At 35.7% G+C, this 14,572-nt stretch overlaps 1 protein-coding gene and 1 long non-coding RNA gene across 2 annotated transcripts in view; one reads left to right on the top strand and one right to left on the bottom strand.

Annotated features, from left to right (window-relative positions):
- Positions 1 to 14,572, bottom strand: part of ABCC9 (ATP binding cassette subfamily C member 9) — a 195,648-nt gene that overhangs the window by 32,491 nt on the left and 148,585 nt on the right. The window contains 1 exon segment of the mRNA XM_020994153.2: positions 12,226 to 12,328. Coding sequence (XP_020849812.2) covers positions 12,226 to 12,328 — 103 coding nt within the window.
- LOC110213740 (uncharacterized) overlaps positions 1 to 14,572 on the top strand; it is a 135,213-nt gene that overhangs the window by 1,506 nt on the left and 119,135 nt on the right. Inside the window, exon 2 of the long non-coding RNA XR_002326100.2 lies at positions 559 to 671. This is a non-coding gene — a long non-coding RNA (uncharacterized LOC110213740). The remainder of the gene's footprint in view (positions 1 to 558; positions 672 to 14,572) is intronic.

The following is a 14,572-nucleotide window of genomic DNA, read 5'->3' as shown; positions in this document are numbered from 1 at the left end:
GCAAAATAGAATGATGAGTAATATGCTTTAGTATCTGTTTATGAATGTCCTCACTATGAGTCCTTTGAGTAGTTCATGTGTGTTGGCTCCTGTAAGTTCTTTGTGATAGGTTACTGTTCCGTATTTTGTTTCATTTATAGTTGCGTAAAATCTACTGTCCCATTTTTGACATCTACTACTTTATACAATGAATATATTTTCTAGAAGGGACTCTGTTAATTCTTTTTGGGAAGACCCTGAACATAAGCTGAATCTAAAATTTGTTTAAGCAGATTTTCCTGAAGTAACTCCAAGTGAAGATATGATGAGCCAGATGGTAAGAGAAAAAGATGGATCCTTTTCTTTGGGGTTAAGATTCCCCAGAACTGAATCCTGTCTATGTGAGTCTGTAAAAGTAGGAACCTTTGAGGAAGGGAGTATGTGTACCCTTGGTTTCAAGTGACATCTATTTCAAATAAAATGCCATTATGTTAATAAAACAAAAATTCAGACTGTTGATTTTTGTGTACTCTTACTAGCAAAATTAACATAGCCTATTTTATTACCTTTGTCAAAAAGGTATACTGTTGGTCACAAAGGGGATTGGAGAAGAGTATGGATACATGTAATAAATCCATCATCACTACTGGAAACTACTGGAAATTCATTTCAGAGGATAGACCCTGCTGATGGTGAGTTACTAACATCATCATTCTATATGAAGAATGGCAGATTACAAATTACATTTATACATTTTAATTACATAGACAACCTGGAGTGTCCAGAGGAGGGCAACCAAGATGTTGAGTAAATGCTACATAAGGATGAGTTGAAGGAATTTGGCATATTTAGCTTAGGAAAGAGATGAGTTAGGATGAGTAGACAAGATAACTGTCTTCAAGTATTTGAACTGTTGTCTTTTGGAGGACTAGATTTGTTTCGTCTGACCTTACAGAGGAGTCAACTTTGGGTTGTTATTAGGAATATCTTCCTAAATGTTAGAGCTATACAAAAGTGCAATGGGGTGATATGTTATCCCTCTTTAAAGATCTTGAAGCAGAAACTGAATGCTTATTTGTTAAGTATGAGACTCCTTTTGTACAGTGGATGGCCACTGAAGTGCCTTCCAACTCTCAAATTCTGTGACTTTTGAAGCAAGGATGCATAAGCAGATTCGGCATGTGGAAGGTTGGAACAGAAGCTGTGTTGTTGAAATCCCCCTGGACTATAGACTGCAAGGAAGGAATTCTGTGTATTCTCCTTCTCCTTTTAGGCTTCATTGTGGAAGCCTGATGCCTTTTCTTCTAGGCACCGGAAAGTGTTTACCTTTCTTTTTTAAATGCTTGCTTTGTATTTAAACACTCTGTTAATCACAGACCTTTGCTAGTCTGGGTATATTTATTAGAAACAAGAAGGCAATGAGAAGGGGAGTATTTTCAAAGAAAAGGAAGAAATAGATCCATCACTGAGATGTTTTGAAAGGACACTGTCTCTGGCTAGAGGCTTGGAGGTATAAAAAATAGAAAGAATCACAGATCATTTGATACAATTTCCCAGAGTACTGGGAGATCCATTTGGATATTGAGTCAGAGTAGGCAAAATAGAACGACTGGACAAAACTGCTTACCACCCTCACCACAGAACTTCTACATATACATTTGATATTTACTTATCTGTGGAAATATCATATTCTCCTAGGAGGATGTAAGCTCCTTGGCAGCAAGGACCATCTCACTTTTGTATTTGTATCCCTGGCATACAGTAGACCCTCTCTGACAAGAATTTATCCCTAGAGCTTAATCATAGACTTGCCTTGTTCTTATGACCATGAAATGCAGATTCTTTGTTTCATGGGTGGACTAGATTATGAAATTGAATTGGATATGAAGTTCACTGTATACTTTTATCTTGAATAGGTAATATGGAGAGAATAGGTGAGGTTCAGAATTGACTAGAAGAGAGAATGGAATAAATTGCATTTAGAAAACTGTACACAAATATCAACAGTGCCAAGTTTCTCCTTGGTATGAAGATCCATCTGCTTAATGCCAATATTCTGCTACTGATGTCATATTACTTTGAGTAAAAGAATACCAAGATCTCAGAAAAATTAAAAGTTTAAGGTATATTCAAGTGCAATAAACACATGGTGGACATAAGTAGCATCATACACCATAATGACTTACATGCAAAAAGCAGTGTAAAATATATCAAGGAAATGTATGACTGGAAAAGAAGGTGGATCAGTTGCAAGAATGAGGGATAATAGATAGACAAACTGAGTGCTGAATGGATACCTACAAAGGATTAAAAGGCTTCTCCCCTATTAGACCATGAGTTCCTTTTAAGGACGGACTGTTTTTTGCCTCTCTTTGCATTCCCAGAGCTTAACATGGTGTCTGACACATAGTGAGCACTTAATAAAGGCTTGTTGGAAGGCTTCCAGTCTTTCCAATGTGGAAGATTTTTAGAAGACATACACAAGAATCACATAGGATAAAAGACCCCAGATGGGTCATGATCTGATGAGATCACAGATCATCTAGTCTAACGCTCTCATTTTATAAACAAGGAAAGTGAGAGCTAGAAAGGTGAAGTGATTTATCAAAGTTTACACAGAAATTGAGTGAAGGAGCAGTCATTTGAATCTAGTAACTGATTCCAAATCTATTACTCTTTCCAGTATTTTGTAGTGGAGATGATAACTTATGGAAGCAAAAAAAAGAGAATTGTAGTCTCACTAAAGTTTTAAAATCTGAAATGTTTGCATGAAAGGTGCTGCAAGAATAGCAAAAACTATAGCATTTATTTCCAAAATATGTACCTTCTTTCTGTACCAGGAGTGTGTTTTGGTTACTTCTGGCTCAGCATTAAAAAAAAAATCCAAATATTAATTTCTGCTCTAAGTATTTTAAAAGAAAGAGAATAGAGTTATTTGGGAGCATGTTGACATTTATAAACTGTAGATAACCTAGGCAGATAGGTTAGGTGCTGCCCTAATGCAACCATGTACAACTAGCACCATAATTTGAATTAAAAATAAACCAATCAAAGATCTACTTAACTGAGATATATCATGTGTTAACAAAGCGATCATGAACACAGATGCAAAGCCTGGCTTTAATCTGTCCCATCACAAAAGGCAAGCAAAGCAATATTTACAACATCTATGGAATTTGCTGTCAAAAACAGTTTGGTCAACAGTTGTTTTTAAAAGATCACTGGCAGTTCTATGGAGCTAAAATAGTAGTTTCCACCTTTTGAATTTTGTGATACATATGGATTTGTACAGTGTTGCAGCATAGATGTAAAATTGCTGCAGGAAATGATGATAAGCTAGCTCTTAACAATGATGCTTTATCCTTCCATAGTGCCTTTATACAATACTTCTTTAAAATACCTTCATATGCATTTTGTGAGGTAGGCAAAGCAAATATTAGCTCAATTTTGAGGAGGAGAAGGATTATGAATTACCAGGGTCACACACCTAACTAGCAGAAGAACCAGGACTAGAATCCAGACTTCCTGATTTATTGTCCAGTATGCAATTTCAGTGTGCTGAAGCCTGGTCATGGCAGGTGAATTGTTGATGGAGCAATTTTGTTTACAAGAGCCAGTGACTTTATTTTGTTTATTTATTTTTGTTTGTTTTTTGTTTTAGGCAATTGGGGTTAAGAGACTTGCCCAAAGTCACACAGCTAGTAAGTGTCAAGTGTTTGGTCTGAGATCAGATTTGAACTCAGGTCCTCCTGACTTCAGTGCCAGTGTTCTATCCACTGTGCCACCTAGCTGCCACAGCCAGTGACTTTAAAGAAAGATATTGAAGCATGGCTTGGGGCTAGAATGAATAGGAGTGGGGTGGTGGTAGGTATAGTTTGAGGAAAAAGTAAGAAACCACAGCTACTTAGTATTTTCAAAGTCTAATCTTAGGACTACTTGACTTAACCCTGAAATAAAGAGCTAGCCATCATTTAGATGCTATCAACTATGGCAGAAGTAAATTTAATATTTTGCCTTAAAAGTACTTCAGCAAAGCACACATTCTGGTTCTGCTACCGACTTTGTATGAATATGCATAAGTCATTTCATCACTATGAGCTTCTGTTTCTTCATACATAAAATGAGGAAAATGAATTAAATGGACTTTCAAGTCTATTTTAGCTTAAAATCTACTATTCTTTGCATTTTGTTTTTATTTTTGCTTTTCCTCTTTGAAGCCTTCTTTTTTTTTTTGGCTCTTTTTAAGGCAATTGGGGTTAAATGACTTGCCCAAGGTCACACAGCTAGTAAGTTTCAAGTGTTAGGTCTGAGGCCAGATTTGAACTCAGGTCCTCCTCACTTCAGCACCAGTTCTCTATCCACTGTGCCACCTAGCTGCCCCTGAAGCCTTCTTTTAAAAGCAGGGTCATGTAATTGTTCATTTGCTTGGACAAATTCTATTCCCTTAAAACAATCTCTTAAGCACTCCATTTCAAAAAGTCACAGAATTCAGGAGTTGAAAGGGACCTCAGGAGCCATTTAGTCTAACTGAAAAAAATCCCCACTATAACATACCTGATAATTGGTCATTCAGCTTCTAATGAAGAATTACAAGGAGAGAGGACACATCACCTCTCAAAGCATACTATTCCATTTTGGGACAGCTCTAATCATTAAGAAGTTTATTTGACACTATCATTAAAATCCCTTGTTCTAATCTCATTCCTGTTCACTGCTGGAATAGGTCTTGTATAGTTAGAATAGGCATATTTGACACGATATGAGGTATGCTGATACTCCCAATTCTACCATCAGTAATTTGTGCTTTTGAATTAGGCATTGTCTCTTTTCATAGTCTATTAAATATATGACTATTTTTGGATAGGGGAGCAAATAAAATTCACAAAACTTTGGTGTGGATAAGTTAATCAGATCACAGGAGTGGCCCATGTCATTAGAATACTGGATAACTGGAGAAGAAGAAAATGTTAAGGGAGGATGAAGAGGCATCAAAATGGAGTTAGGGAGCCTGGAGACAGACTTGGCTTCTCAGATTCATGTAAGAATAGTGCTGACTTGGGAGCTGTAATAGTAACAAGTATAATGTATAGAAGACTGAGGCTCTTAGATTAGCTATGGCTTTCATTTAAACCATGGTTTTAAGATCAGCTACAGGGGCAGCTACATGGTGCAGTGGATAGAGCACTGGCCCTGGATTCAGGAGGACCTGAGTTCAAATCGGACCTCAGACACATCACATTTACTAGCTGTGTGACCCTGGGCATGTCACTGAACCCCATTGCCTAACAAAAAAAAATCAGTTACAGAGCTCATTTAAGCTTCTAATTTCTACCTTCTTTATTAAAAAAAAACTTTAGGGGCAGCTAGGTGGTGCAATGGATAAGCACCAGTCTGGGGTTCAGGAGGACCTGAGTTCAAGTCCAGCCTCAGACACATAACACTTACTAGCTGTGTGACCATGGGCAAGTCACTTAACCCCACTGCCTAGCCCCCTCCCAAAAAAAAACTTTAGTAAGAGCCACTGAATAGCAAAGTTGCCTGTATAATTTCTGTGTCAATAAATAGACATTGAAAAAGTCAAAAGGCAATCACATGAATAAAGAAACCAAAGTTAGAAATCCTGGATCACTTCAAATGGGATATTTAGTCTGGATACTTGGTTTAATGGCATTGTCTAGTACTGTAGTTACACAATGCCCAAATCATCAATCAGCTCAATGAATTCAGTGAAAAACAAGACTGGCCCAACTGCTGCTGACTGACAGTTTCAACTCAAAAGAGGAGTTTCCATGCTTTTAGAGTAACTGACCAGAGGAAGCTATATGGTTCAGATTTTTCAAATCTGACACACCATTAAGAAAAAGGAAGGCTTTGTTTCCTAGGTATTAGAAACACATGCCACAAAAAAAATACCTGGTCTGATTTCCAGTGGTTTAAAAACACTTATAAGTGGATTTCTAGTGAAAGTAACAATTATCTACAAATCTGGGAAATATGCAAAAATCACTGAAGACAACTGAATAGTGGTGTGTGGATCTTTTCTTGGGCATATTAGTGCTCCAGTGATGGATAGATCTTGGGCACATTATCCTGCAACAGGGGATCTGATTTGATATAAAAGCAAAACAAGATCTTTATATGAGAATCCCTAGCATATAATATGTCTATTTTAGACTCCTGAAATCACCTAGAATTGCCTAAAACACAACTTTCCCTTTGTTTCACAATCCCTCATATAGACTCACTCATGGGAGTATTTTAATTTTAAGTCTGTTGACTCTAAAGACATTCTTTCATTTTTTTGGCTTCATCATATGTGAATATTCTTTTATCCTTTCACCACACAGCAAGACAAAGCCTTGGAAAGACAGCTTTTAGATAGAGTTACGCAATTTTTGCAAATGGAAATGCAAATGCCAGAGAAGCTGGAATTGTTTAGCGCAAAAGAATGAAGAGAAAACGTGTTTTTTTAAACATAAGCAGCTTTCAAAGGTTATGTTGTAGTGATACATTTCACACAAGTAAAGTCCTCATTACTTGGCATCCAAAGAAAAAAATACTTAATTTTCTGCCAGAGCAACTCGGGTGGTCACACTCTAACTTATGTTTCTACCAGCCAAATGAATTTGTTCTTTTAGATTTTTATCATTCTTTGATTTGTTGGTATTTTAACCTTTATTTTTTAACATTTCAAATTAAATTTGAGGGATGGCAAGAGGGATAAGAGACAAATGTCTCAATGTCAGAGAGAGATTCCAGGCCAGGATGGCTTCTTCTTGTGGCCTACCATTGAGTCTACTCCCCCTATTCTTCAAGTGATCATCTATAGGTGGCAAGAAAAAGAAGTTCCTTCTAGCCATAGAACGCTGATTAGGAATGTTCTAGAGATCGGGAAATTCTTGTTCACACCAGAGCTAAGAGATACAGGGTTTCTTAGTCTTTACCTAATGACCAGCCCTCCTGTATATGCAAATCAATCATCAGTTGTGAACTGTGCCGTACTGTCTACATACCTTTATCCACTTGTGGGAGGAGTTGGTTGAGGGCACTAAGAAAATGAAACAGCATTTCCTAGAACTATTGGTTTTGGAACACTGTCTACTGTCTGGGTGCTACCTGGACATGTGAAAGGTTGCAGATGTGAAGCACTGCTGTAGTTCATAGGATATTTTATTTGTATTGTTGCATTTCCTTTATTGATCCTATGCCAAGCATCAAATACTATAAATACCATTTAAACATGTTTTATCTGTTTTTGTGGGTAGGTGATTCCATTACGTGAATGTCACAATTTAAAGTTCAGTGAAATACAGTAAGTTAATAAAAGGAAGTGGGATTTTCGGGGGGAGGGGGCTTGAGAACTGCTTCTCATTGTACAAATCTGCAATAAATTTAAACCCCCTAACACAGAAAGAAGAACAACTAGGGAACAGAAGGCCATTTAATGGTCTGAAAGAAATGAATAGCTTGGTACTCTTCCAGTATATGTGCTGAATGGACTGGAACATCACTGGAATTATTAGAGTAAGTGTGAAGCAGCCCATCTTATTAAATAGGATCAGTTGAGTGACCAAAGGCCACCTTATGGACAAACATAATTATTATCTTAATTTAGCAAATGAGAAAATGTGAGGTTTTGAAAAGTTAAATGTCTTCCTCAAGATCATGTAACTAGTAAGTATTAGTTCAAGACTTGAACCTAGAACTTCTGAATCCAAGTCTAATGTTCTTTCTACTGCACTCCTACTGCTATTCAGTCTATTAAGATGAAGGGGAAGAAAGTAATGGTGAAGTCACTATCTATTAAATAATGGAGTTATATGTGTGTGTGCATGTGTGTGTGTGTATACATTAAGAAGGTTGTTTAGACAAGAATGAAAAAAATGACAGATCATACTAAAATATTTTGAATTCCAAGTTATATCAAATTATGCTCCAATATTCCCCCAATATATAAACACTTAATTCATTTTTTTAAAGTCAAAAGAATTATGAACTATTAGCAATCATATAAAAGAATGCTCTGAATCACTAATGATAAATGAAAATCAAAACATCTCTGAGATTTTTCCTAACATCCATTAAATTATCAAAGATGACAAAAATAAGGATTATCTATACTAGAAGGGTTATGGAAAGATATTGATGGAACTCTGAATTATTATAACCATTCTAACTGTAACTATCAAAACCAAATAGCAATTTAGAATTATGGTTAAAAAATAGCAAAAATGTCAATACCCATTGATGCAGAAGTTCTACTACTAGTCATATCTCCTTAGTGCCCCCAAAAGATACCACCTGCACAAAAATATTTCTAGCAGCACTTTCTGCAGCAGTAAATTAATGGGTATGAAGTACATACCCATTGATTAGAGGATAACTAAACAAATTATGGTACATCAACATAATGGAATTTTACTGTGCTCTAAGAAAGGATGAATATGATGAATGAAGAGAAGCATGGGAAGACTGAAACAAAACTGATCCAAAGTGAAATAAGCAAAACTTGGAAAATAATATATACAACTACAATATTGTTAATGGAAAGAGCAATAAACAATCAAAACTGAATTTCCTGAAACTATAATGGCCCAGCTTGGTCTTAAAGGAGACTATGAAAAGTCATCTCTATTCCCTGTTTCTTAGGAAAGATGGGAATGGCTATGAGTGAGGAACACTGTATATAATGACAGAAGGCTCTCTGAGAGGGTGAAAGGAGGAGGATATATCAGAAAAAATATGATAAAATGTTTTTAAAAGAAAAATGTTAGATTAATAAACTATTTACCAGGAAATTGAAGAAAGTAAAAGCATTCCTGTTAAAATTAAAATTTATAAAACAAAGCGAAGACTGCTTTATTTGTATTATTTTTTAAAGATATGTTTTATGAATAGGTTTAGATAGCATATCTATTGTTGTCCATCCTTTGTTCTCAAGGAGGACCAATGACATCAGGAAGGTGATATCTTGACTTGCAAGTGAATTAGATTTAAGTGAGGCAGGGCTGTGCAAAGTTACCAGCCTCCCTTCTCCAGAACCATCCAGATGCAGTGGCAAGACATAGATCAGGACGACTGGAGATGGCCCAAGATACAGAAGGAGACTTTGCACTTTTTAAACTAAGGTCTTTCCCAGGTCTGTTTGTCTGAGGCAACACCCATTTAGTGATTAAGGTTAGGTAATAAATGAGGTGAAAATGGCTTCTTTAGCAAATCTAGAGAAGGTATACAGAAAATATACAGTATACAGAAAATGAACAGAAGAGATAATCAGACCTTAAGAATATTTTTACCTGGGATAAAAACAATTGACAGAAAATAACTTATTCAAGATTTCATAACTAATGAGTGAAGGATCTGGAACTTGAATCCAAGCCCTTTGGAGCAAAATCTTCTTTCTACTATACTATATAATCTTATTTTCAAGATTCAAAAATTGAGTCAGAAAGCTGTGGTGACTTGCCATGGGCCTTATAGCTAGTAAATGGCAGAGCCAAGTATTTGGAAATTTCTTGTCTGGAAGAGGAATTATACATGTTTGCTTCCAGAAGAAAATAGGTGCAAAAGGGAAAAAATAGGAAGTAGTTATTTAATTTGAATAAAGGAAAAACTTCTTATCAATTAATTATCCCAAAGAAGAATCGTCTTTCATTGAAGGCCTTATCTTGAACCACTTGTCAGTATGTCGTAGTGGAGATTCTTTTTTATATTCAGGTTAGATTATTTGGCCTCTGAAATCCTTTCCACCCAAAGATTCTGTGGAAAGGCATGTGCTTGCCCTCATGCCATGATGTGGCATGAAATGGGGGGTTGGATGAGGACTTTTAAAAGGCAGGGTAAGAGAAATAAGTGTAGCAGCAATATGCTCAAACTGAGATTGGTGGTAGGGTTGAGAGGATATGTATCAAGGACGGGGAGACTGCTTAGGTGAGTTGGCAACCTAACTAATTACCACAGCCATGAGAAGACAAGTAGCTAGCCCTGTGAGATGGTCTCCACAGAGATTAAAATCTATTCAAAGCATGCTCATAAGACAATAAAAGAACTGTGACTCAAGGCCTAGAGATAGTAGTCATCACAGAAAAGTCTTTTCTCAGGGAGGAAACAATTTCTATCATGTAGCTACCCTGGTACAAAGCCATTCAGCTGTCTATCCCCATGTTAGATACGCCTCTGCATATGATCCCAAAGAGCTATTCATTACTCAATTAAATTCAGCAAATACGTAATAAGAACTGTGAGTAAGACACATGGAGCAATAGGTACATAGTATTTCACACACATACATATGTGTTTGTGTGTGTGACACAGAGAGAGAAAGAGAGAGACAAGAGAGACAGAGACAGAAAGACACATAGAGACAGAGACAGAAACAGAGAAGGAGAGACAGAGACAGAAAGAGATCCATGGTTTTGACACACAAAGTACCTTCAACCATTATCTGGGGGATCCACTTAGCAAAAAGCTACTTTAAACAAACATTTTTATTTCCAGCTAATGGTACCCCATTTTTCCATATGGCCATGTGGGTTCTGAGTAGGAGTGAAAACTTAGCTATTTTTCCTTTGACTTCTTTCCCTTTCTACTTTTTTCTTACTTTCCTTTTCTTGGAAGACTTCAGCCACTAACATCTTTTAGTCATGGGGATAGAATACATGCTTTACTAAAAGACTCATATAAAACTCTTGTCCATTAAACCTGACAGTAGGAAGTGCTAAAGGGCAAAAACCCAAGACATTAGTAAATGCCCACTCACCTCAAGTTCAAAGTAAATATACTTGTCCCCTAAAAAAATATTTTCTCTCCAATGAATTGGAGAAAAACAGATACAAGGCTGTTTTTATTCTCCCTTTGCCTGTTGGTAGGATTTTTTTACTTTATTATCTTAGAGAGTATAATTCAATTTTTAAGAAGAGAGATTATTTTCTTCTGAGAGGATAAAAAATTAGCACCCAAAAGAAAATCCAGGTTCCACAAGGGAAATAAGAAAAATATTTTTAATATCCAAAGGTCAATCAGGGGGGAGCCTTTTCCCTTCCATTCATTCTGGAAGGAATTGAATATTGATGGCCAGACATTACTTTAAATGTTGTGAAACAGTAATATTAGTGCAGCTGAGTCATTTTTTGCTCAGCAGGGAATCTGTGTCAACAAAGTTAGGGAATATGGGACACTAGGAGGAGCTTCAGTTACCAAGTTTAGCACCAATGTATCTGTGAAATCACTACACGTTCTATCTTATATGACTTTGTCTATGCTCCAAAAGATTTCTTTACTCCTTCTAAATCTCTTATAGAAGTGGCTGCTTGATAGGAAAGCTAGGCACAGCTAAGATCCAATGGGGATAACACAGTTAAAAATACTTCAAATGAAACATACCACTTACTGAGTAGGTGAACATTCTTTTTTTTTCAAAGTTGTAGACATTTTAAAGTTATAGAATCAACCCATCATTATCTTTGGTACCCTTGCTCATATTTCATAAGTAGGAATCATCGCTGCTGTGAGGCTAGTGCTCTTTCTCTATTTACCCACCATTCACACCTGTACTCTAATGCTTCTTCCTGTCCCAGACAGATTTTCAATCTGGTCCAAATGCCAGTGTACAAACCTTCTCCTGGACCATTTTGTTTAACACACTCCTGAGATTTAGCACCCTGAAAGCCAGGCTAGGAAAGAGGCTACTTCTTGAACAGGAACAATGGCTGAAGTAGAGAAAGCAGAAAGAGCAGAAAGGATCATGGGAGAAGCAAGGGACATGAATAGATGAAGAGGAATCCTGAATGACCAGCAACACTAAGAACAGAGAAAGAGGGAACAATGGATTTACTTGAGCTACAAACATCCTTCCATTAAAATGGATAATGGAAAATCAAATGCATCTATCAGACAAGTACAATGAAGTAAGGAAAATTAATACATCTGTTCACCCATCAAATTTATTCAGGTGAATAGTCCTTTCTTTTTGAAGGTATACAAATATTTGCCCTTCCATTAACTTGTGTAATCAAAAGACAAATGTGGCACAGAGTGTACTGTTTGGGGTATTATTTGTCTTATCATTAGCTGAATAATATATCAAATTTCATGTAAAACATAAATAAACCTGGCCTATTTTAAAGGACAGTTAAACACAAAGTTGGTGCTGAATGTCAGCATGAGATGGGTTCTTACAGTTGTCTCCCTCTTTGTATTAGACCAATTCTGTTTGATTTCCATTTCGAAATCAAGAAATGAACGTACCGTCCTGACCTCCAGCCATCTGTTGGCAGCTGAGAGAAATAAATAGGCTATGTTGTTTGTGTCTGTCAGCTCTAGCATGCGTTGCTTAAATCTGGTTTCATGCCTGCAGAAAACAAAAAAAAATGTTATGATGTTAGTCACACAATAGGAAAAATAATAAAAAAAAAAACCAGCCACTTACTACTACTTCACTGCTTGCTCAACATAGTGACAAATTAATGGAGATAGAATAGTAAATGGACTCCTACTTAAAATCAAGGTCAACTGCTACTGCTCTACTGTAGTGTTAATACAGATGGTACAAACAGAGATTTTCCTTTCTTGCACTACAGCTGAGAAAAAAGAACTTCTAGAAGAAACTTTCTTCTTTATAATTAGCAAATTTTATTTTTGACAAAATAAAAAATGCAATCTTTGAAAATAGCTAATAAAAACCAGAAAAAGGACTCCAAATGATTGTACATGGAATCTTATAATTTTTATATGATATTTGTTAAGAGAAAAAGAAGCTATTTGTTTTCATTTCAATCAAGTAGAGGGTTGTTTTTGTTTTGTTTTGGTTTTGTTTTTTAAGGTGGTCTTTATTTACATAGTTACAATGAGTTATTCTTTTGGATTTACTTTCTTCACTCTGTATCACTTCTCATAAGTATTCTTTTTTTAATTTTTCATGTCCATCACTTTTGAGGCAGTCATATTCTAATACATTCATATGCCACAATTTTTTAAAGAATTTTCCAGTTATTAGATATAGTTTATTTCCAGCTCTGTGCTTTTATAAAGATTGCTGTTATTAATGGTTTTATACATATAGCTCTTTTCTTCTTGTCAGTGATCAACTTTTAGTATAAACAATATCGATAGGATCACTGGGTCAAGAAGTGTGGAAAATTTCATATTACTTTCCAAAGTAGTCAGACCAATTCATAGCTCCAACAGCAGTAGCAGAAAATCAAATATGTTGCTTTTCCAATATAGATTTTTTCATCTTCTACAATTTTTTCCAACTTCATAGGTGTAAGGTGATAGCTCAAAGTTTTTAAAATTAGCATTTATATGAATATTAGTTATTTTGAACACTCTCAGATAATGTTATTGTTATGTTTATTATAATTTTTGTTGTTTATTTAATTTGGTCTTTGAGCACACTCATTATTTAAGAAAGCATTTTAAGTCTCCAATTGGGCCTACTTTTTGTTTTCTTTACTGATTTTTATTTGTATCTTCTGTTAAGGGGTCTGATACTAATTTCATTGTGCAATGATTAGTAGTTTCTGTTTCTATTTGAGTTTAACACTATTGCCTTAGACCATAATCAAATTTTATAAAAATATAATGTATGGAGGAAAAGAGTTCTTCATAAATTCTATTCAATTCTATATATTAAATTAATATCAATAAAATTTTTCATTATTTTCTTCAGCTTGTTAATTCCATCTCATCTTTCAAGTTTGACTTGTCAAGATCTGATAGAGGACCATATAAGTCTCCTTTAATAACTCCTTACCATCCAATTATTTTACATTTCAATTCAACAGATATTTAAATGTTAGGCACAGGGAATAAAAAAAACCCCAAGCTTGAAATAATCTTTGCTCACAAAGAGCTTCTGGAAGAGAATGACATGCACACAGATAAGCAAATACAAAATAAATGCAATTTTGTGGGCAGGGGAACACTAATAACTGGGAATCTCAGGTCTTGGGAAGGAGGTAAAATTCAAGCTAAGCCTCAAAAGAAGCTAGAGACTCTAAGAGGCAAAAGTAAGGATAAAGAGATTTCCAGGCATAGGGGTTTCGTCTATCCCAAGGCAAAAGAATGAAAGGTAGAATATCATATGAAAGAAAGACACATTGATTGAAAGGTAGAGTTGGTAAGGGAGGAGTAATTGAAATTATTCAAAAAGCCAGATTATGTAAATGCAAAAGAGAGGAGTTTGTGTTTTATCTTATAGGAGAGAGCGAACCACTGAAGACCCTTGAACAGGAGAACGGCTTGTCCATACTCACCTAAGGCACAGAGGCCAGTTAGGAGGCTATCATATCATGAATTTAGAGCTAGAAGGAACCCTACAAATCATCTCATCTAACCCCCTAGATTTTCAGATTAGGAAACCAAGGTCTAGAGAAGTGAAGTGACTGATCTAGATCATGTAGTTAGTAAGTAGCTAGACAGTTTTTGATATGTGAGTTGTTTGCTCAAATGGCTTTTAAGATCTTTTTCTCACTGAAGAACTGGAGTTTAGTGATTACATTTCAGGATGAATTAAATTTGGAGTTTCTCTCTGTCAAAATTCCATGACTTTCATAGACTTGGACTTTGTCTTCCATTTTCAATACTTCCAGGA

The sequence above is a fragment of the Phascolarctos cinereus genome, unplaced genomic scaffold (assembly GCF_003287225.1).
Source record: "Phascolarctos cinereus isolate Bilbo 61053 unplaced genomic scaffold, phaCin_HiC Scaffold_1;HRSCAF=81, whole genome shotgun sequence".
Lineage (NCBI taxonomy): Eukaryota > Metazoa > Chordata > Mammalia > Diprotodontia > Phascolarctidae > Phascolarctos > Phascolarctos cinereus.
Note: the sequence above shows the minus strand (reverse complement) of the source record. Positions and strands in the feature narration are given on the sequence as shown.